Source organism: Kryptolebias marmoratus, linkage group LG14, assembly GCF_001649575.2.
Source record: "Kryptolebias marmoratus isolate JLee-2015 linkage group LG14, ASM164957v2, whole genome shotgun sequence".
NCBI lineage: Eukaryota > Metazoa > Chordata > Actinopteri > Cyprinodontiformes > Rivulidae > Kryptolebias > Kryptolebias marmoratus.
In genome coordinates, this window is record NC_051443.1 from 17,933,283 (window position 1) to 17,957,480 (window position 24,198).

Here is a 24,198-nt window from a genome sequence, read left to right on the forward strand (position 1 = left end):
CATGACCAATGAGTGAACAGGAGCTAAGCTTGCGCCGCCCACGAAGCAGGGCCGGTTCGGCTGGCCCGACTCTGAAGCAGGTACCAAAGAAGCAGGGACTGGCCTTGAAAAAATGCCGGTGGAAACGCGCGCAAAGCAAGCTGAGTAGAGAGGAGCCGGGACCTTTAGAGCCAGTGGAAAAGGGGCATTACTGTCTATTAATGTGGGAAGGGTTTAAAGCAGGGGTGGCCAATCCTGGTCCTCGAGGGCCACTATCCTGTATGTGTTACTTGTTTCTCTGCTTCAACACACCTGATTCAGAGGTTAAATCACCTCTTCATGTTCTGCAGAAGCCTGTTAATCACCCATTGATTCAAATCAGGTGTGTTGGAGCAGAGAAACAAGTAAAACATGCAGGATGGTGGCCCTCGAGGACCAGGACTGCCCACCCCTGGTTTAGAGCCATTTCCAAATAATTTATATAAATAATATTTCATAACAGGACAAACAGGAAAGAGTGTCTTAATCCACAAGCCTAAAAGAAATGTGGACACATTTGGACTAAATGGCAAAAACTGACCATACTTTACACCACCGTAACAGCATAAACACCTCGTATCAACTGTCAAACACGGCGGTGGAGGGATGATGATTTGGGCCAGGGCATGCTGCAGTCTTTGAGTCAAACGTGAATTTCTTTGTCTTCCAAAGTCAAATGTAAGGCCGTCTTTCCCATGGCTGAAGCACTGTTCTAAAGAACTGAAAGCGTGAACATTTCATGACCACAATACGTTGATACTGCAGGTTTAAGTTGTAGGTTTCCACACTTCAGTTCTGCATTTTGGCTTCATTTCATAACAGGACGTGTGTTCACAAAAGATATAAGAGTTTCACATGTCTTTGTCTGTCTTAACATGTCTGTCCTTTAATGAGAGTTACTTTAGCAAGCTTGCTTTTTTTGTAAGAGAAAAGTTGACACTGAAACAGAAATGTTACCAGTAAGGTAAAAAGAAAAAGTACAAGTTTCATAACGTTTGGTCAAGAAAGTGGCTCAGAAACAAACCAGAATAAACTCTGCAGCATTTTTTTACTCATGTAAGGAAAATGAATCTAAAAGTGTGTTTTTCAGTAAAAAGATTTATAGACTTTGCTTTTTTTGGTTTTGTTTTGTTTTCCTCGTTTGTCTGATCACTGCTAAAATCTGTAAAAACCCTCACATTTTGTGGTACAAGCAAGATAAAGTGATTTCATCTGCAGCAAGGTCAACCTTCTGTGTTATTTCCATACAAACGATGAGGTCAGTATGCTAAACCGTACTTTATACTAACTATCATTCTGTTAATTATTCAGAATAATTGACTCAAGCATCGCCCCAAACGGCTCTGCTTCTTGGGCAAAATGCACATCAGTCGGTTGTTCTCTAATTCACTCATTAAAGGTTTCTGTTCTTTAGTTTCTATCAGGTTTTAATGATGCGCTGTCAGGTTCTAACTGCGTCGCCTGACCGGTTAAAGCAGAATTTCACAAATTTGTGTCCAAAACAATGTGAAAAAGTGCCCTTTCTCAAACCACCGCAGTGAAGAAATGTTATTCCTTACAAAACCCTGTGGTTGACTAACACACTTCTACTTTGTTTTTTGTCTTTTTTTAACTTCCTTCAAAAAACAGAGGATTTAAACACAATTTTCAGCGAATGTTGCAAAAACAGTCAAATTCTACAGAAAGATGACCTTATTTGACAACAAGCAGGCAAACTGAGCCCGCCAAAACATTGGAGAGAAAAGTTTTGTTAATTTACGAATAAAAGACCCAATAAATCCTGTCACACACTGTTAGACCCTTCCACTGAGAACTCTGTAGTTTTTAATTCAACGTTTATGTTGAATGTGCAAGAAATGTCCCTATTTTTAGTAAAAAGAACATAATTAATAGTGGCTGTATTTTGTATTAATTGTTTGTTTTTAATTTTTACTTGGCGGCTGCACATAGAAATTAGCCTGTGGGTAATTTCGGTCCATGTTTTTTCTGAGAGATTCATGTTTTTGTGCAAAGAAACAATCAAAGGTTTACAAAACAGAGTTTCCATGAACTGCTACTGTATAAATATTCTGAGATTGTAGTTTTTTTAAGATGGCAGCAATCCACTTTAGTCCAATAATCCAGTCAGAATTAAACTCTTTTTCTGCAAACTGAGGTCACCGAAGAAGCCATCTACAACAGGTAAGATATTTACTGTTCAGAATCCCTTCTACAAATCTGAATTATCTTGGTAAATCTTAACATATAACCTTTTTTAGGCTTTCAGAATTAGATTTTTGTTTGGCTTCAGTGCACAGAGAATAGAATAAACTTAAAAATATATTTTAAAACACAGCTCTTGACCCCATCCATCCATCCATCCATCCGTCCATCCATCCATCCGTCCGTCCGTCCGTCCGTCCATCCATCCATCCATCCATCCGTCCATCCATCCATCCATCCATCCATCCATCCATCCATCCATCCATCCGTCCATCCATTTTCTTTACCCGCTTCTCCATTTTGGGTCGCAGGGAGCTGGTGCCTATCCCCAGCAGTCATTGTGTGCGAGGCGGGGGACATGCTGGACAGGTCAGGTCTTGACCATCTACATAAATTAAAATTCTGATTAAAGTTTTGGGATTGTTAGCACGGCCGGAGCAGAGAATGGAGCTGTCGCCTCAAAACAAGAAGGTCACTGGTTCAGAACTCAGCAGCAGCCTTGCTTTTTGGAGTTTACGTGTTCTCCCTGTAAATGCATATGTACTCCGTTTTCCTCTCACCTACATGTTGGATGTGTGAATGGTCGCCTGTCTAATTTGCCTCTGTGGGGAGCTGGAGGTAGATGCCACCTGCATGAAAAAGCGAGTAAAGAAAACAGATGGATGAATGTTTCTGACCAGCGCTTCTCGTGCCTTATTTTTTTCTTTTCTGTGGGTTTCCAAATTAAAGACTGTTACTCCTATCAGCCGGCTGATTAGATGCAAGAGCGTTTCCTGCGTCTCACTGACACAGAAAGAAGGAAGTACCCTTTACCGACAGCAGCCTCTGTTGGTAAACTCGTGGGGCGAGGTCTCCAATCCACTCCCCGAATAAAAGGAGAGCGGCGATGTCAAACGCAGCATCACTACAGCCAGAGTTCAGAGAGCATCTCAGCAGGAGTCTTCAATGATACAGGTAGCAACTTGATATTTTAACTTGCACAGAGATTGTTCTTTTGAATGTCTTCTGACTTTGTTTTTTTGTTTCAGAGATGCTTTTCTCTGTCCTTCTTGTGCTGGGGATCAGCCTGGTGCCCACTCACTCCAAACCTGCTGGTAAATCCCTCCTGATGGCTCCTTCGTGCATGTTTTTGTCCTATTTGAATCTAAATTCTCAAATTTCTATCCCTGTTTTGAAGATGAAAGTCTCGGCAGCCCTATTCTTCAGAAATGCTTCAAGGAGGCAAAGAAAATAGTGGATGATGCGTACAAGTACTCCAGAGACGAGTAAGTTCAGTAAATCAGTCCTGCATATTGATGGAGATTGTTTGTTTTCATGGTAATCAAGCCATTCATCGTAACCCTCACTGAAGGTTTGAGAGCAAAATAGCATGAATTCTCCAAAAACATCACTGGTTCAGATTTTCCTGTATAACTTTGTGTCCTTCAGGAGTCTCAGACTGGTCCGTAAGGATGTGGTGCAACCCCACGATGCTCTTCGCCTCCTGAAGCAGCCCCGTGGTGACACTCGCTCGGCTGTTCGCTCTGCAGACTACATGGCACAAACCCTCCGCCTGGTCCAAGAGAAGGTGCATCGTGTGCACAAACGCTCCCTGAACGCAACAGGTCAGACACTCGGCACACACAGCGTCGTTTTTCTGTCTTTTCCGTCTCTGATTGAAGTCTACTGGTCCACAATGTGGCACATTTTCACGCCTCAAAGTTGCATCTAGCTACAGGATGCATGACTAACACATACATCATTTAAACTGCATCTTTTAGATTTGCTCTCTGAAGAAGACCTGAGAAAACTCGTACAGATAACTGGGTGTGAGGCTCAGATCAGACTTCCGAACTGTGGCACCACACAAAACCTCAACAAGTATCGTACAGCCACCAGCGTTTGCAACAACCTGTGAGTTTACTTCTTTTTCTCCTAATTTAGATGTTTTTATGCATTTAATCTCAAAATTTATACGATGTACAGTACTGTTGGCAAGTCTCATGTCACCCATCCTTTCTCTAATTTGCTTCCAAGGAGCCAAGCTTTCTTGTAAATTTTCAAATGGTCTTGATCAGTGTTTCTTCAGGCTTTCTGAAGGTGTTTCAGCAGGTGTCTGTAGACTTTGGCTGCTTTTATATTCATTCTTTTTATCCTTGTACCTGATCATTTTCAAAGGAAAATCTAAGAAGGACCTTTTCTTTAAAAAAAACAACAACCCTGTAGCTTATTTTCACATGGTACTTGATTGAGAAGTTCCTTTTTGAGACTTGAAAAGCTGAACCTACTTCAAAAGAGGTGCTTGTGAAATGTACCTGAACATCTTAGGCCATACACCACAGAAGATGTGTTCACTAATATGGGATTTCCCAACCACTGTTACCAAACAGCGACATCTCACATTTACTTTCAGAAAAGATCCTCGCCTCGGAGCCTCCAACACCCCTTTCACCCGCTGGCTGCCCTCCGAGTACGACGACGGCATCTCCCAGCCCAAAGGGTTTAACAGAAACCGAAGATTCAACAACTTTGTGCTCCCACTGGTATCACAGCTATATCCTAGATTCATTTCTATATCCAAACCATTACTGAGATCTAAGGATAAACCATTCTCCTCCATTCTTAGGTGCGACAGGTGTCCAACAACATTTTAAGCACAACAGACGCAGGCGTCGTCAGTGACAGAGATTTCACTCACATGGTGACCTTGTTCGGCCAGTGGAATGACCACGACCTCACCTTCACGCCCTTCTCGCCCAGCATCCGCTCTTTCAGCAACGGGCTGAACTGTAACGAGAAGTGCGAGAACGCCGAGCCGTGCATCCCCATCCTGGTTGGTTTCAAGACTCCAGCTGTGAGATGTCGTCTTTCACCCTCCCTCCCGGTCTCACCCTCCACCTTTCTGTCTACAAACAGATCCCCCCTGGCGACCCCCGCCTGCCCTCCCGAGCTGACAGCTGCATCCCCGCCTTTAGGTCCGCCCCTGCTTGCGGAACGGGGTACTCCGCGTATAATTTTGGCGGGGAGCCGAACAAGAGGGAGCAGATCAACGCCCTGACAGCCTTCCTGGATCTGGGACAGGTGTACGGCTCTGAGGAGAAGCTTGCATTGAGCCTTCGCAACCTCAGCAGTGACGGCGGCCTGCTCGCCGTTAACACTGAGTTCAGAGACAACGGCCGAGAGCTGCTGCCCTTCCACCCTTTGCAGGTGGAAATGTGTGCAACTCGCAGAAGAGTCACCAATGACAGCAACGCCAGAGAGGTGCCTTGTTTCATAGCAGGTTAGTAATCCTAGGAGTTAGTTTTACAAGACTGATATATATTTATTACCCCCACCAAGGAGGTGTAGGTAATAAATGAACAGATTTGGATGAAGTTTATATTGGTTTGGTCAAACGTTCGAATGTAGAAACCTAAGTTGCTTGTTTTTCTGAACAGGTGATGTGCGTGTGGATGAGAACATCGCCCTGACTTCCATTCACACCCTGTTTGTTCGTGAGCACAACCGTCTGGCTCGTGATCTGAAGAGGATGAACCCCCACTGGGACAGTGAGACCATCTACCAGGAGGCCCGCAAGATCATGGGAGCCTACACGCAGGTAGAGACACCTGAGAGCCAGTCTGGGGTTTCTACCAAACCTGCGTCGTTCACTCATTTGATCTCCGTTTGTCTCTCAGGTGTTTGTGTTCAGGGACTATCTGCCACACATTGTCGGTGACGTAGCGATGCGCACGAAGCTCGGCCGTTACCCCGGCTACAGCCCCAGTGTCGACCCCAGCATCTCCAACGTCTTTGCAACGGCAGCTTACCGCTTTGCTCACCTGGCAATCCAGCCAGTTCTGTCCCGACTGGACGACAACTACAGAGAGCACCCTCGCTTCCCGAGCGTCCCCCTGTTCAAGGCCTTCTTCACCCCCTGGAGGATCGTCTTCGAGGGTGAGCTGCGCAAAGGCAAGCAGGACCTCTGCTTTGAAATGTCATCCTTATGGTTTCTTGTCTTGCTCCAGGTGGAATTGATCCTCTGCTGCGTGGTCTTGTCGGCAGTCCTGCTAAACTGAACACCCAGGATCACATGATGGTCAACGCTCTGAGGGAAAAGTTGTTCCAGTTCGTGGAGCACCTGGCTCTGGACCTGGGTTCCCTCAACATGCAGCGCAGTCGTGATCATGGCCTGCGTGGTAATCACCTTGTTTGTTTTCCGCCCCACCTCATCCTCTAATTTTCCTTTCTCACACATTTGACCTCACCTGCCTGGTCCTCCATGTGGTTGACTCCTCCAGGCTACAATGCGTGGCGCGGGTTCTGTGGTCTGTCTCAGCCCCGTAACCAGGCAGAGCTGGGCCAGGTTCTGAGGAACAACAACCTGGCCAACAGGCTGCTGCAGCTCTACGGGACGCCCGACAACATTGACGTGTGGCTTGGAGGTGTTGCAGAGCCGTTTGTGGGCGGCGGCCGCGTGGGGCCTCTGTTCGCCTGCCTCATCGCAAAGCAGTTCCAGAATATCCGCCGGGGTGACAGGTCGGTACACAAGTCGTTGAGAAAGCCCGTGTTGTGCCTGGCGTGCCATCCCTTCTTATAACGTACAGACACTTTTCATAAACCTTTAAGAGACAGCAGAGCCTTACACAGGTGTGCATATGGCGTGGTGCCCGGTGTGTGCATTTGCAGCAGGAGTGTACACGGGTTAAAAACAGGACGTTGTGACCTGCTCTGCACTGCTTCTGATTGGTTTGGATTTAGGGGATCAGGTGACATATGATCAACCATGACTGGGTAAAAGTTAGAAATATGTAACGAGGAACAGCCGGGCCGGGAAGTTTCAGATCAGCAGCACTGAGAGCAGGATTGTTTCCAAACAAGCTCAAGTCTTGGCCGTGCAAAGATGTGGATGCAGATTCACTCGGTGTGCTTTTCGGCCATCATAAATGAACTCTTTTGTCACAAAAGAACCATAAGGAAATCTTGTTGTGAGCTTCAGTCAGGAACCTGTGGTCGTTCAGCGTTGCGGGATTACCAGCCCCCGGATTAACTCTCACGACCAAATGAATATCAACAAATATCGAGCAGGTTTCGCAGCTGTCACTTTTTCCTCCTCCTGTCCAAATATTATAAATAGAGCAACGATGCCAGAGTTGTTGGTCTGATATCCTTATTAAATCAAGCATTCCAGAGTGTCAAGATTTTACATTAATCTGCAGTGTGACATAGATTGTTCAAATTTTTTTTACATTTCACAGCGTGAGCCTTAAAACTCTACCAGTTTGACTATTTTTTGGGGCCAGTTAAGTGACATGAACTGCAATTATTATAATATCATTCACTGAGCTATTATTTTCTCAAATTAAATTCACATTTTTCATGTTAAGAACTGTTTATGTTAAGCAGTGAAATACCAAAACCTTGTGCACTCAGATCATCTAACAGGGTATAAAATCAGAACGAAGCCTTAATGTTAACCATCTCTTTCTTATTTCAGATTGTGGCACCAGAACCCGGGTGTCTTCACCACCAACCAGAGGGCTGCTCTTTCCTCTGCCTCGTTGTCCAGAATCATCTGCGACAACACCGGCATCACGTCCGTGCCCCGAGATGCTTTCAGGGTCGTCTCAAGAACCAACCCACGCGTTCAGTGCTCCAGCATCCCTCGGATGAGCCTGTCGGCCTGGAGGGAGAGTCGCCCCAGCTTCGGTCAGGCTGCAAACATTAACGCTATAATTCCATCGAGTTCTGTGTTTGTTTCTGATGTGTTCACATGGATGAAAACTGTTCTTTACGTGTTTGACTTTGCAGGCTCTCCTGGTGGCTCTTCAAACTGCGGCGAAGCAAAGGTTAGTTTTTGGCACCAGCTTTAAAGAGCACATTGGACTAAAGAATATTAATATAGGAGTATTTTTGAAAAAATATCCACAAATATGAGGCTTGACTTAATGTTTCTAATTTATTGGTCTACAGAATGTGAATCGGGGGAACAAGCTGAAGTGTCGGGGATTTCAGAACCTCTAAAACAACAAGGTTGTCTTTTCATTTTCTTAACTTTCTCACTCTTTTTGTAATTGTGTTTGCAGTTTATACAGTAGTTTGAAATAAATTGAATGTCTGTTTGAAAAATAAAATACATGGCAATAAAGCTGATTAATAATAAAACTAAATCTGTGGATTTAACGTAAAAAGTCACCTCAAAATGAACCCAAAAACAGGAAACAGTGCCGGTCAACAGCTCTGGCTTCAGATTGTCGTATTCATGGGGTTGTAGTGTGGATGGTTTTAAGGTTAAACATTTTTTAAAATCCTTTATGTCCCTCCTCAGGTCCTGTAGGACCACTTCTCGGACCACCAGCATTGCACAACATCAGCGCCGCACAGCCGCGGTTTTCCTTTTCAGTTCTTTCTGGGCGGGTGCAGCCCATCGTTTGCTTTCGTCAGGAAATTTATAGTTAACAGAAAACTTTTAGTGCACGCAGACACGCCTGTTTACATCCCTGGTGTCTATCAGTTCAGCCTCTGCACATTAAGTTAATCATGAATATTTTTTTCATTTAGGCCAACGGAAAAGACAAAGACAACTGTGTCTTCTAACTTTTACTGTAAAATCAACACTTTCTTTTTGTGTTAGCCTAGTGAGTAAAAATTATGATTGAAACAAATCTGTTCTGTTACAGCATGCGGTATTTTAATACCAAAAAACCTGCTTTTGCTTATTGTAATGATAGATTTTGCCAGCTCTATATTAAATAATCTATGGGCTGATAAAACAAAGCATGAAAACCTTAAAAAAGCTTTGTCTGCTTTTCACAGCAACGTTTCTTATTCTGCATTCAATAAAGAATTTCTACAGTTGCAATAGCAGTGTTTTTTATTTCTATGGCTTTGTAAGCAATGTAATTTAAATTTAAAATAAAATAAAATAAAAATAAAAGTAAGAGGAGCAGAAAATCCCTGCTGATATAAAACTCACCTTCTTTAGTATAGTTGAAAATAAAAGGGAAAAATGCCAACAATTGTTGTGTTTGAGCTTTATTTGCAACAAGAACAAAATGGAAATCATTTAAAATATAAATTATTTTTCTTTTGCTACAATTTTTTTTATTATCACAACCAGATAATAAGTAACTTTCTGTCCTGGGATCCTTTTGTGTGTCTCTTAAATCACTTGTAATGAGGTATTTTTTAATGACATTTCTGTTATACAGCAGGTTATTTAACACTTACACAGGAGCAAAACTTTTGTTTTACAATAAGACTTGCCAAACTTTTAATTTTCATCGAAATATTTTATTCTGATTTTAGCATTTTTGGAAATCAGAATCTGTAAAATTGTGTTAAAATCTCTCCAATAGATGGAGCCAATGTTCTAAATCAAATAAAATGTATGTAGGTTGTGTAAAATACTGGTGGATTTTAAAAACACATTTTAATAACCAGTCTGGCAATGAAATCTTTAATTTAGCTCAAACTGAAAAATGCCTCTCTTAAACTTGTCGCCCTTTTTATGAGTAAATTATGTTTTATTACAAGACATTTGGCAAAATATTCCCCAGTTTCTGTTCATTTGTGACTTAAACTGTTTATCTTCAAAGACAGAAAGCAGAGACAAAAATAAATTGGCTTATTTTGTTAATAAGTCCTCATTTGTCCCCTACAGTTTCACTGTGTGATGGACAGATTTCCTCTCCCATCACAAAAGATAAACATTTAAGACTCAGACCGGACTACGGCGTGTTTTCCAGCCCACCTGGGCCGCATGTGTTTGGAAAAAGTCAAGAGGTGCGTTCGGAGGAAACAAAGGTGAAGAGACACATGCAGACGAAGAGGACGGGGAGTGAAAGTCTTCCCTCTCTTGTTGGAAGGAAACTATCAGTCAAGCTGTTTCTTCTTCGCAGCACGCTTCAGGGCATTAAAAAAATCATTTGGTTTTGATTCTTGAACCTCAAAAGAGAGGAGGCCCATTTTGCAACCAGCACTTTTTCATAAATTCCACTGAATCTGTCCCATGAGCTGACTTTTGAAGACCTTTTGTTTTTCCTGGTATAATAAAGAGCAGCTGAGCAGCTGATCTGATTACAGCGTTTTGGCTGATATCTGTACCTGTGGTCTGTTTTCTGTATGAACATTGAACCAAACAAACTCCATGTTGGAACCAAAGTCGCAGCCTTGGACACCGATCATGATTAAGTTTGTTTCCCCCCTGTAGAGATGTACCGTTTCAGCTGCCACCACCTCCTCAGCTGGTTTGTTTTTCAGCCACAAGAAGCAGCTGAAAGTGTAAACACTCTGAAACAGAGGACAGGCACAAACAAACATCTTTTATTCTCCTCCGTAGATGCACACACATTGTTTCGATATATCTTTCGCTAACAAACCGTGTTTAAAAACTTTTGCAATAGCTGTTGGAGTCAAGCCTGTTTGTGTGTTAACAAAATATCCCACAAACCACTGGGCTGGTTTTAATGAAACTCAGAAAGTAATTACTGGATGTAAACCATCAAAGCTCCACCACGACGCCCAAGATTTCACCTCTCCTCTCCGACCCCAATAACCTGTTCAGCTGCTGTTTTTTTCCTAACCTCCTCCTCTTCTTTTCCCAATCCCTCCCTCTTTCCCCCTTTCTTTCCCCTCTACCTTTCCGTTCTTCCACATCAGGATGAGGACCTCACCCTCGCAGGGTCAGTTTTGGAAACCACCCTGAAGACGATGATGGCATCGCCTGAATGAAAACCAACACTTTAAGTGACGACAAGATCAGTATGTGTACCATAAGTGCAGCTGAGTCAAAACAAAATGACTTGCAGATTTGGACACTGTTAGGAAATACTGTTTGCATGATGTATAAATTGTGAACATGTGTCCATTCAGAATAAAGTCATTATTTGGATGATATTAAAGAGGAGCACAATATTCTGCCAAAGCAAGAGCTGATGAGGAATGGGCTCACTGCTGTTTTGAAAACTTAAAAAAAAAAAGGTGACAGCACATGTCAAAGCACAGCTAGGAGCTTGTGCACTTTTGCTTAAGAAGAAATAAAATTTGTTGTCGTTGGTGAGTTTGCACGGCGAGCCGAGCCGAATTTGATGCTCCGTCTTTGATGTGTTCGTGCAAAACGTGCAGAGACAGGGTGGTGGTTTCGTGGGCTGTCAGTTTGTTCCACTTCTGATGCGAGCCAGGCCGCGGGTCAGGCGGACGAAGGCTCTTGAATATTCCAGAGCCTCGTTTGTTTTGGAGCTATTAATCCCTGCCTCTCTCTGTACTTGCACACTGAAACAAAACCAGCTTCAGCCTGTTTCCAAAAAAAAAAAACCCCACTGAAGCAGGGACCATTTGATTTAAACTACTGATAACGACAGATTTCCCTGAATCAAACCCACTGATGGTTGTCTCAAATATTCCCACAATGTAGCATCATCATCTGGTCTTCAGATTCTCAACGGTTTTAATGTTTTAATGATAGTTAAAAATTTAGGAGGAGTTGTTTTAAGATGGCAGCTCTTTAATCCGGTCAGAATTAAATGTTTGTTTTTTTTTCAAACCGAGGCCTGCTCGAAGAGCTACCTACAACAGGTAAGATATTAGTTGTTCACAAACTTTCTGAACTATCCCTTTTAAGCTGATGACCGCAGTGGAACACTCAAGCAGATTTCCTTCAGGAGAATCCAGATGAACTCGAGTTGCTGTCACAATCCTGAGGTTTTTTATTTGTTGTCGTGTTTGGTCTTTATCCGTCACGCCTTCCTCGTGGTTCTGTTTGGTTTGCTTTGCGTTGGTTTAATCTGCATCACTTTTGTTTTCCCTCAGTCATCCTTGCCTCCAGCTGCGCGTCATCCGATCCCCCCCATTGTTTATGTCTGTGTGTGTTTTTGGTTTTGCGCTGTTAATTTTTCTGTCAGCTTTTTCAAAGTTTTGTTCCTGCGCAGGACCGGCGCTTTCTCTGTCCTCCACTTTTATGTCTGCGGCATGTAAACAAACTGCTGCTGACATAATCACCTAAAAAAAGGGACAACCTACTGCTGTTGTGTTACTTAGCAGCCATTTCCCCCCACCACTCCAGAGCTCTCCTAAAGCATAGAGAATGTAATGCTGAGGTTTGCACTGAAGTGTCCATAAGTGGATTTTAGAAGCTTCACACTAAACAATGACTTATTTATGTCTTGTTATTGTATCACCGCTTTACCTGGGATCTCTGTATCTTGGCAGAGACACTGGGAGTGAGGAAGAGTAATGATGTAAAGTTTTCTGGGCCGTGTCGTGATAAAGTGCTCCTCCTCCTTTTGCTTGAAGAAAATGCTGTGTGTGTGTGCAGATTGCCACGTAGTCCACCAGACTGTGTGTGTGTGTATGTTACGAAAGCCAGAGCTAATGCGCTCCAAGAGAAATAAATACACATCATTTATGAAGAAAAAAAGAAAGAAAAGCTGAAACTATTTGAAATGTCTGCTTCTGTCACAGAAGGTGGATCTGAGCTGAGCTTTGTTTGAATGAAATGAGTTTCAGGGGAAATCAGCTACTATAAGTCGGATGGGGTTTTTTTCAGAGCTGAGTGTGGTTTCGTGTCACGTTTAGGATTTCGTAACTAAAACATGAACCGATGGCCCAGCATTCCTTGGAGGAAAGCATATCGTCCACCTCGTTTCATCGGAGCTTTAGACTGAGGTCCTCTCATGAGAAGAAGGGGCAGACTTAGAGCCGCTCGAGGCGAACCTATGAAATGATGTTGTGCACAATCTCATGCGATCTTCCGATACCTTGTGAGATGTTTTAGGCCTCAGAGTATATGTTGTGAATGACTATAAGCTACCAACACACCAAATTTTGGATCATTATCTGCAAAACTGACTGAGTTATAACCATTTTTCTGTTGGCTAATGTCAATTAGCTGTGGTGGCCTTCTTGAAAAGAAGGCTATGAGGTTATCAGTTGTAGATCTGCACCAAATGACTACTTTTTGAGAGGTTCATGAGATGTTTTGCAAACACAACAGACAAATGAACACAGAGACAGGCAAAAACATTGTCACCTTTGCAATAAAAAGTAATTATGTACAAATAATAACTGCAAAAAGCACAAATATCCTCCCTTTAATATAGACAAATGAGGCTGTAAATGCTCGTGTGTTAGTTAGTTTCATATTTTCGTCATCAGGGGAGGATAAAAATGTATTTCCCTTTGTTTAATTTGTGTATTTTATGTAGTACACAGTCACTGCTTTCCCTCCTTTCTCCTCCTCTCAAATATGCATCGGCTCAAACTCGTTACAGCCACTTTGAGCGCCCGGAGAGTCAGGATGAATTCCAACAAACGTAGACAAAAAGAGCCGGTCTAATTCCTTGCAGATGTGCCCCCGGACCGTGATGTGAAGGGAGCACAGTGTGCTGCTGTCACCGGAGACAGACAGAGAGAGAAAGAGAGAAAGAAGAGGGAGTCCAGTGAGTTACCAGCAGAATACATCTGTGACCCAGAACAGCTGGTTCTGACTGGTGTTCCAGGGAAGAGAGGGGAGGCGATCAGGGATCACATGCACATAGCTTCCCGTCTCAGGAGGAACTGTTGGTATGCAGAATTAAACTACGTGAGTCACCCTAGGAGCTAAAACACAGCTCAGCCAAAAGTAAAATCATCCTTCTCCGTTTTATGCTGGAAAATGATCCGAACTGCCAGACGACGTCTTCGAGACAAAACAGGAAACTTCTGCAGAGGAGCAAAGAGGCTTTTACTGCTGAGGTTACTGTGACTGGAAGAGATGGCTTTTTACGAGCCTGACTTACTTTGCCCCTTTTTCTTGGTTTCATAATTTGACTGATTAAACAAACCTCCCGTCCGTCCTGATCACGGCCGTCTCCAGGGAGGATGCGTTGTGTTTTTCTGGAGCCGCTCTTGCCTCTGATTCTCTCTCACGCTTTTTTCAGGAGGTTGAGAGAAAACAGCAAGTTGCAGTGCCACGATGTGTCCCCTCCAAGAACAATACATCTGTAATTTACAGCATGATTTAATCACCCAAACCCAACCCAGTGAAGTATTTTTAGTATTTCTCTTTTTTCTCTCTCTTTCAGCTGCTGTTCAGATTAGTTGGTCTTCATATTAAATTCATAAGTCAGCATGACTTTGCTTTTTACCTCATTGAATTCAGCCACTCTGCCATTTGCAAATCCCTTTACCCTTTAAAGATTTGTCTATAAAGACAATAAATTAAATGTTGCTGTTTAGAAATGTTTGTTTTAGTAAAACCATCAGTCGCTGAAGTTTTTAAAGTGAAAAGCATTCCTATTATTGGCTTTAAAAAGGATTTCAGAGGGTCGGTTATTCTGGATTTCCTCTTTTAAAGTTTTAATTTATAAGACATCAAATGTTTCCTTTGGATGCTGGACCTGGACTTCAGTCGGACCACGCTGTTTTAAAGTGATAGTTCAGAGCTTTTGAAGTGAGGCTCTGCAGAAACACATTTCGCTCTTTATGTTTATTCGCAAATCTAAACAGTGGCAGCAGCAGCTAGTTGTAGCACGTCCGGTGCAACTTGGGGGGCTTTCAGCAGGAATATCATCATTCCTCTGCTGGAAACATCCGTGTATAAAGGTTTATAAATGAGAGGCTATGGAAGTGTTGAGATTAGAGTTTGTTTTAAGATGCCAGCAGTTCATTTTGGTCATTTTGGAGCCATTAGCTCATCGCTCTTTCTCCAAACTGAGGTTGTTCAAAGAGCTTTCTCCAACAGATATTATTTGTTCACAGCTTTTTCACAGAACCTCGGTTCTAAAGATCTGAACTGTCCCTTTCAATTCTAAAACTAAATCAAAATGTAGAAAACAGCTATAAGAGCTGCTAAACTGTCCAGCTGACAAAAGCCATATTTACCATTTAGTGTTAAGGATCCCCTCACATGTACAAGTTTCTAATATTTACATTTGTTTTTATTTTATATTTATATTTTTTTGGACAACAACATCTGCATCTTGTTTAGCTCATTTTAAATCAGGAGGATATTAAAACTTATTAAAATATGTATTATTTTTGTTGCTTTTTTTTTGCTTCTAACTACTAAACTCATTAGCAATGATCACATGTGTTTTTTGATGTGTTGTGTTTGACTTCTCTAAACTTTTTTTTTTTTTTTACCAAACTTCGACAGTGCGGACGATGAAATCCCAGAGTAATTTACATTTTATTACGGTGAGCTATCTTTTATGAATCAATCCAAATGTTTGCCAACACATTCTTTCACCGAGCGATGAATCCTTCCAGGTATTTAATAGAAACAAGGTTATAAACTTAGTTGTGTCGATGATTGAAAAAGATAAGTAAGACTTTAAACCTGAGGATTTTAGGTGCGGGGGTAAGGCGTTTAGAGGGCACACGGCCTGGCTTTTTAAAAAGAAACTCATCTTTTCATTCCTTTATTCAAGGGGAAAAGTGGATAATAAAGAAAAAGAGAAGTCAGATGAAAGATCTGAACTCTGAGCAGAAAGCTGTCACAACCGATTGGAGGTTTCACGTCATGTCTGATGGCATGAAACGAGTCAGACTGCTGAGCAAAAAAAGTAAAGGAGCGTGTTTCGCTCCTCCTCTCGCCATCAGTCAGGCGCCCCCGAGCAAATCCCTTAACACCCAGCTGCTCTGGCGTTACTGCTCTGTGATAATGCAGTTTCCATGTGAACAAAGCATTCCTAAAATCAACAAAGGTACTCGGAATGGGGCTATTGACTTTGCTTTTTTCATATCTGAGCCACTTTAACTTCTAAAGGCTGAAGGTATATTATGACTGCTGTAAGCACGCATTCCTGCAGACTAAAGAAAACGTGGCCAAGCAGCTTCATGTAGCTGTTTGTTTGCAGTAATCTGCCTCATCTTTGCAGCTCGATTTGTTTCTTTTCTGCTCAGTTGGATCAAAGTCAACCAAGGTGCGGTTCTTTAAAGCATCCATGTCTTCATGACTGACTTGAATGAAACGATATTCCAAAGTAGCTTGCCAAAAAAAAGGCTCTTTTTAAATTAAAAATCTTGCCTTTTGAGGACCATTTTGCTGTGAGAAACTGTGAATTCCTCGTGAAACTCAATGTGGTTTTTGCAGCTTCCATCCTGCGGCCTTTCCTGTGGATGCTAGAAAGAAAAAAAATTCCTGGTTGGAGTAAAACGAAAACCTCGAATTACGCTTCCCAACCTATGCATTATACATCTGAAGTTACCAGCAGGCCCGTGATTTGACCGGGCCGCTGCAAATCACTTCAGTTCATCAGCAGAGGAGCTCCGCAGGCTGCCAGCAAGACGGAGAAACTCAGATATCAAGTATCCCCAAGCAGACTCCTTTCCCTCCTCTTCTTCTTTTTTATTTTCTTTACACTGCTGACTAATTATGAGCCTACAGGAGAGATGCGTGTGGATGAGGGTTTCATCATTTCAGGGAAGCTCTGATGCAGACCAGGCTCTAAAGGAGTGCAGGGTGGGTTTGTTTCCTGGAAAAAATTGAAATAGAGTGGGGCCGTCAAGAGTTATGTTTAGGTTTTGGGAGCTGATGAGTGATGAAGCTTCTGGGAGAGGGTCGAAGGAGGAATGGGAGATGATCCAAAACTCAGCGCAGCAAGCGTTCAGTACTTTCTGTTGCCCGCCACCAAGGGGCCTGCGTGAGTTTGCCCTCGTTTGTCCGCACTGTTGGCAAAATATCCCACAAACCAGTGGAACTTGCAGAAAGCAATCAAATAGATTTACATCTGAAACTGATTAACTTTTTGAGTTGAACCCAATCAAGATGGCCGCCGCCGCCGCTCAGCAACTGCAGCAAACACTAAAATGACTACAACGCTGCCTTTTTTACAGATATTGACCTCAAATTTGATGTGTTTGCAGCCAAACACAACACATACTCTGATAACTATACACTTTTACTCAAAACAATTACAGCAGCTGTTGGCATCAACCATATCTGTCTGTTAGCAAAATATCACATGAACCTATGCATGGATCTTCACAAAACTCCTTAAAAGGTAATCATTTAATCTTGATCTACAGCTGATTCCCTTTCGGAGTCAACCGGATTCAAGATGGTCGTCACAGCCAACTGAATGCAGGAAACCCCCAAAAATGGCTATATCTTAGTCAGTTTTACAGAACCTGAGCTAAAGTTTGGTTTGGTAGTAGCTGAGAGTTACGCCCATCGTGTCCTCTGAGCTCTAACACGTCTCACAATATTAGATTAAATGAGTGCAAAAGATGGTTTCTGTGGAAATCTCTAGCATGAAAATCCTTCTCAGAATGCTCGGCCTTTAAGTTGAGATTGTTTGAAACTGGTTTCAGGAAGTTTGAATGTTTTATTGTGAGTCAGAAGTTAAATTTCTCTTCTCTGAAGGCTAAAAACGGCTTTTACAGCTTGTTACCAGCCTCATTTAGCACCTTGTAAAGGGCAAAGCTGTGCCGTCATTGAACCCACTTATTTTATACCATGCAGGAGGATGAAAAACAAAAGCTGAACTCCTCCTCCTCCTCCTCCTCATAATCATCATCATCATCATCCTCATCCTGCAAACTGCAGGGGAAGAGGAGATGAGCTCACAAGGAAACATTGAAAGTTAGCGTTTCACTTTCACTGCTCTGTGGACACCCTTCAAGCAGAACATGAAGGATTTTGCCCTTTAAAAGATCATAGTTTGTTTGCTTTTTTTATGTTCGTTCAGCTGATTTCATGATGGGATCGCGCGCGTTTTGCGCTTCGCGTTTTTTGCGCGCATGCCTGCTGCTTTTCCTCCTGCGAGCCGCCCAAACTCAGAGGACTCCGGCCAGGAGCGAGCAGAGTGGGGCTCTCCGGCAGACGCTGCAGTGGTCCCACAACGGGAAGGTCTTCAGCATTCTGAGCCAGGGCGCGCAGTACGAGCCGCCGAAGCGCCGGGGCGCGCAGCGCGAGCAGCAAGTGCAGCCGCGACCCGTCGCCATCATCCGGGATGCGGAGGCGAGACCTCAGGATGCCCGGAGTCAGCCGGTGGTCCAGCAGCAGCAGCAGCAGCAGCAGCAGCAGCAGCAGCAGCTCCTGAGGCTCCTGACAGGGCAGCATCCTCCCCGCGAGGCTCCCGGAGGGCGCGCGGGGACGCACGAGGGGCGCAGAGTCAACAGCACCCAGGAGAAGGTCAACGCGAGCCGACCTCTGCCCGGGATCGAAGACATGATGGTCGGCGACGATCCGTACGACCCATACAAGTCCACCGACCCTGACAATCCATATTACAATTACCACGATGTCTATGAGAGACCGAGGCCCAGATCCAGACCCGGATATGGCACAAGGTACCATCAGTACGGTAAGAGTGCAGAAAGTGCTCTCAGGACCTTTGACCCCGTTTAAAGTGCACATTTGTCCCAAAGCATCACTTCATCAACATGTGTGTCTCTGTTTGCCATCTGTTGCACTTTATTCACTTGGTGATTCATTTCTTTTTGTTTTAATGCAGTATTCTGTGCATTTTCTTACTGATTTAGGTCTTCCTGATCTTGTGCCCGATCCGTACTCCATTCAAGCCTCGGCTTACGCCCAAAGGGTCCCCATGTACAACCTGAGATGTGCTGCTGAGGAAAACTGTTTGTCGAGGTATTGTTAGGACCGATCCACAGACAGGTTGCTTTTTTTAAACTAAACCAAGAAAACTGATTTGCAGCCATGTCTTGAGTGTGATTCACAGAGCTCCAAGCCATAACAGCCACTTTGTGGGCTGCAGCCAGTGGAAGCAATATGAGCTGAGGTGAAATTAAGTGAATCCTGCCACTGATGCTGGAGAAAAGAGGGGTGGGGAGGTGGATTTCTGTAGAAGTTTAATCATAGCTTGCCCTGGGAGAGAAAGCCCGAATGGTAAACACATTATCGGAGAGTAACCCAAACAACCATAAAGATTTTTTTTCCACCCATCATTTAAATGCAGAGTCTGCTCCACTCCGAGGAGGAGATGAAGCAGGAAAGAAAAAAAAAAAGCTCTTTGGTGATTTCATTGTCTGGCTCGCTTTCTCTCTCTCTTGTAATCACATGTGTTTGCTTTATGTCTGCAGTTCAGCCTACAGAGCGCGAGACTACGACACCCGGATGCTGCTGAGGTTTCCTCAGAGAGTCAAGAACCAGGGGACGGCTGACTTCCTCCCCAACAGGCCACGTTACGCCTGGGAGTGGCACAGCTGCCACCAGTGAGTATAATGTTTATGCTGTCCACATCAGCATCTCCGAATCTCCCTGACCTGTTTTGGGACTGGTCTGCAGACGTTTTGTTTTTTTTTCCTGTCAGCTTGAGTCATCATATTGTAAACCATTCCCACGCCACATGCATCGTATTCTTTTTTTTTTTTTCATACAAATCTGCCTTTGCATTGTTTTCTTCTTTTCAGTTTAACAGAATGTTAAACTGTCAGGATGATATAAAACATTATGAGTTAGCTGATGATTTACAACACACAAGACCCTTGCTTTAATTATATTCTATATGTATATCTTTATGAGCTGGACAAATGTTCAGTTAAAAAAGGAGATATTATCATTTCTAACAAGTAAAGTCACAGCAGCTCCTGTTAATCAACAACTGTGGTCACTTTAGTCTGTTTTTTTAACTTTTGATTTAGTTTTAGGCCTTAAAATCATAGATCAGATCTTTTGAAGTGGGGTTCTTGGGAAGAGTTTTGAACAATTAATATCTTACCTGTTGTAGATCGCTCTTTGAACGGCCCCAGTTTGTAGAAATAGTGTTTAATTTTGACAGTATTGATGAGCTAATATCCAATCTGAGCGGGGCTAAGATTAACGTGCGTCGCTGCCGTCTTAAAACAACTCGAAGCTCAGAAATTGAATTTCTGTTGAATGCTGAAGACAGAATCTGGGTCTCTGTATTAGACCCTGTTTAATCGTGAACGATCTCTTAAAGCGTCACAGATTTTCACATGTTGATTGTGAAAAAAGTTACACGTTTATTCGATGACGCCATGCTCGCTGAAGCCACTGCAGTTTTCATGCCAGGTCATGAGCTGGCTCTGTGGGTTTTTTATTTTTGTATTTCAGCGACACACACGTGCACACAGACGCTCCATTCTCGAACCCAAACACGGTGACATCCAATACATGAACCTTTATTTGGGCCGGCAGTGAGGTTGGGTGCTCCGACACGTAGAAAAGGGTGAGCAGCTCAAACAGCCCTCTGCTGTCGGCCATTGTTACTGTTGCTACTTGAAGAACAGCTACTGGCTGACTCCAACCGTAGTGATTTCACTTAGGTTGTGGTTTCCCTTGAAACGATCGATGCCTGGAGTTTCCAAAAACTTCCACTCTGAGACCCGGATTCAAAAAGTTTTGGTGTTGTTGTTGTTGTTGTGTACACGACAGAAATGATCCAGTTTCTCTTGTGTGAACTGGGCCTTAGCCTCACATAGGTGCTCTTTGATGCTTCAGGTGTATAAACTTCTTTCAACTGCAAATTAAACTTCTCACTTTAATATAAAAAAAAGCTGCATATATTTCTACAAATAAGAAAGTGGCCAACAAAAACTGTTAAATGCACAGCGAACAATGACTCTGATGAAAACCAAGTTTGTTTGCAAAGCATTGATTAGACTTTTTATTATTTTTATTTAGCTATGTAAACCACGAAATCCGCTGAGCCACTTGCTCGTTTTTACAAGCACGTCGCTTTACCTAAAGCAAGAAGCCTTGTTTGTAATTCCAAAATGTCCAAGAGATTCATGCAACCACTATTTTCTAAACACCACTGTAATTCACATTATGTGGTTAAAAGGCTATAATGCATGTGCATATAGCAGCAGCGGTAGCCAGCTGTAGCACTTCCAGTGCGGACTTGACCACTTCCTGTAAGAATATCATAATATTTCCGCTGTGTTATCCATGTGATGTGGAACTAATTGTGGAAAATGGAGTTCTTTTAAGCCGACGGCAGTCCACTTCAGTTTCGGCCCTGCTTGGACTAGCCATTAGCTCATCAGTTCTCCAAACTGAGACCCTTAAAAAGCTATTTAAAAAAGGTAGGTTTTCCACAGAACCCCACTTTCAAAGACCTGAACTATCCCTTTAAATAATAACATATATTCGGCTAGTGTTTGGTTTCAGTCTGGAGAGAATAAAACTCTTTTTAGCTTTTCAACAAATGGTGAAACTGACCTTCATCTGCCTTTGAAAACTGATTAATTTATGACCCGGAAGCCCAATGAGGTTTAACTAAATGAGTCCAAAAGGAAATTTTTGCTCCTTCGTTGAGTTTTATTTAAAACTCCAGCTTCTTTTTTTCCCCCTCAAAGCTGCCTCAGTCCATAGTTATGTTGTGAGATGACAGATCTTCTGGGCTGATCCTCAAGACGGAAAGCTTTTGGAGAACGTCCAACAAACTGTAACTGCGGTCTGTATAGGTTTTTAATGTCGGTGTGTTTTCAAAGCGAACTGCTGGTAAAGTCCAGACTGTTTTTCTTGTAGATAGCAGAGCCGACGTATTTCAGCTCCCCCTAACTATGTACAGTACAAATACAATTATCACCTCGACTATTCTTCAGCCTCAGAGAGCTTTGAGATGAAAATACACACGTGCCGATCAGTAGTGAGATAAGCTGCGCCTTTAAAAACCTAATTCTGTTGATTCTCTGCGGCTACCACAGGCACTACCACAGCATGGACGAGTTCAGCCACTACGACCTGCTGGACGCCACCACCCAAAGGTCGGTGGCAGAGGGCCACAAGGCCAGCTTCTGCCTGGAGGACACCACCTGTGACTACGGCTACTACAGGAGATATGCCTGCACTGCACACACACAGGTCTCCAACTCCCGCTTCTGGTTCCTGCTTTCAGGCTTTGGGGTCACTCAGTATATCCGTGTGCAAACGGTGTTACGTCCAATAATGAGTCTATAGGAAAACAGAAACTTTGTAGTTTCTCTGAAGCCTATCTGCTCGGTTAGGTTCAGAGTTTTAGTTACGGGTTCATAATTAAAAATCACTTTATTTCCTCCAGTTTCTCCAGTTTTTCTCCACTGATCCCGCTCATTGTGCCGCTTTCTGCCACAAACATTTAGCTTTGGCTTTTGTCTTAAAGGGATAATTTGGATCTTTTGAACGGTTAATATCTTACCTGTTGTAGATAACTCTTTGAATGATGTCAGTTTGGAGGAAATAAAGTTTTCATCCAATTCATTTTTGTTTTACAAACCTGCGTAACGCTCTTAGTTTTGCGTTACGCGGATATTCACGTGGTATTCCGTGGTTATTTGGGAGCACAAAGAGTGGCAGCTGCAGCTAGCTGTAGCACTTCTGGTGCATCCAGGATTATTTTTTCACTTTATGCAGTTATATTGTCCTGAATAAATAAGGAGAATGACTTGTTTATATTTCACTAAAAGAGCTGGTTGTTAAATTTAGGATTATAAATGTGGAGCCCACAGAAACGAACGCCATTTTGATGGTAACTCATCCGGTTCTCCTTTAGGGATGACTTTAAATGACTTTGCATCCAGAAATTTAGCTTTTGACTCTAATTATTATTTCCTTTTTGCTGTTGTCATTGTCAGTGTCAGACTATAAAGTCATGCTATCATTGTGAAAGAACACAAAGGTGTTTAATAAAAAGTTTATTTATTTCCCGTTTTAAATGGACGCCGTGCAGGGCCTGAGCCCGGGATGTTACGATACGTACAACGCAGACATCGACTGCCAGTGGATCGACATCACCGATGTGAAACCTGGACACTACATCCTCAAGGTTCGCTGCAAACAACAAGACGCTAAAAGCCTTTTGCTGATACGATTAGTTAAATCCCATCATGCTTATGATGGTGTTTATTGGCTGTTAATTCAATTCGCCTCATGTTTTGTCTTCACAGGTCAGCGTAAATCCGTACTATCAGGTTCCAGAATCCGACTACAGCAACAACATCGTGCGCTGCGACGTCCGCTACACCGGGAACTATGCCTACTTGTCAGGCTGTCACATGTCAACGTAAATATCATATATATATGACATGTTTATCTGACTTTGCATCTTTCATTGCTTCTCATGTTTTTATTGTTTTGTATATTTCAGATATTGAGAAGCAACTGGTTTCCTGTAAACGACCATGAGGACTGCCTGCAGGGACGTGCAAGACGACATAAAATAAGATGATATTAAACGTGCAGTTAAAAAAGAAAACTGAGAAAAAATACAAATACCTCTAGATATAGCAGCAAATCTAAAGAGAAGGGTATGATTCTCCTCTCTGGGAAGCATATTTACAAGTTTTTTTTGTTTTTAACTAACTGAGAAATTAAATACCAAATGATTTAACAACTTTTTAAAAATAAGACCTCCAAAAGCATTAATTAGATTTATACACAGCAGATAAAACTCTTTATTCTTTTGATTGAACTTTCAGGAATAAAGTTTTGTGATATTGTCTCACAGCTTTTGTTTGTTTATATTTAAATACTTTCCTTTTTTATATATTTCTTTTCTGTTGTCCAGGTTAAACACAAACACAGATTTTTGTTTTTCCGCCTTCATGTGCGTAAGTGATTACTCGAGAAGAACCGAGGTCATGTTTTCAGCAGACTCGTTGTGTTTTTCTGACTTTTGGACTTCAGCATGGAAATAAAAAGTGCATCTTCTTCTTGCCCTTTTCCCTCAGCCTCATCGTGGCGTTCAGCTGGTTTTGTAATGTAGGGTTTTTTTTTGTTCTGTTAAAGATCTCTGGTAACATCCTTATAACGTCATAAAAATTAAAAAAAACGTTCCCCCGGGTTCCTGAAGAGCCACAGAGGAGACATGTTGCTAAACTTTTCACAGCGCAAGAACAAACAGATCACCGCGCCTAAAAGTGGTGCAAGAAATCTTTACCAACTTCTTGTTTGGGTCCACAGCCACAGGCTACATGTGTAAAGACCATTTAAATGAACAATGAACGCTGAATAGGTGTAAATATATGTTTATAAACATGTGTTTAAATTGTTTATTAATGTTTTGCCTAAAACTAAAAGGCTGCTCAGACTTTAGGACTGTAATTGGACTCATATAAATCATTTTAAGA

At 42.6% G+C, this 24,198-nt stretch overlaps 2 protein-coding genes across 2 annotated transcripts; both read left to right on the top strand.

Annotated features, from left to right (window-relative positions):
* The first annotated feature begins 2,963 nt into the window (after positions 1-2,963).
* Positions 2,964-9,042, top strand: mpx (myeloid-specific peroxidase). Its single transcript, XM_017410410.3, has 16 exons — positions 2,964-3,174; positions 3,249-3,314; positions 3,398-3,485; positions 3,649-3,824; positions 3,981-4,113; positions 4,613-4,742; positions 4,826-5,032; positions 5,116-5,479; positions 5,637-5,797; positions 5,877-6,135; positions 6,207-6,377; positions 6,480-6,717; positions 7,676-7,887; positions 7,990-8,027; positions 8,152-8,211; positions 8,507-9,042. The coding sequence occupies exons 1-15, from the start codon at positions 2,979-2,981 to the stop codon at positions 8,200-8,202; spliced, it is 2,490 nt and encodes an 829-aa protein (XP_017265899.2). The 5' UTR covers positions 2,964-2,978; the 3' UTR covers positions 8,203-8,211; positions 8,507-9,042.
* An 8,638-nt stretch (positions 9,043-17,680) lies between these two features.
* loxa (lysyl oxidase a) lies at positions 17,681-23,784 on the top strand. The gene is made up of 7 exons (XM_017410465.2): positions 17,681-18,467; positions 18,646-18,754; positions 19,207-19,338; positions 21,799-21,955; positions 22,800-22,895; positions 23,017-23,132; positions 23,217-23,784. The coding sequence occupies exons 1-7, from the start codon at positions 17,858-17,860 to the stop codon at positions 23,221-23,223; spliced, it is 1,227 nt and encodes a 408-aa protein (XP_017265954.1). The 5' UTR covers positions 17,681-17,857; the 3' UTR covers positions 23,224-23,784.
* Positions 23,785-24,198: the final 414 nt, after the last annotated feature.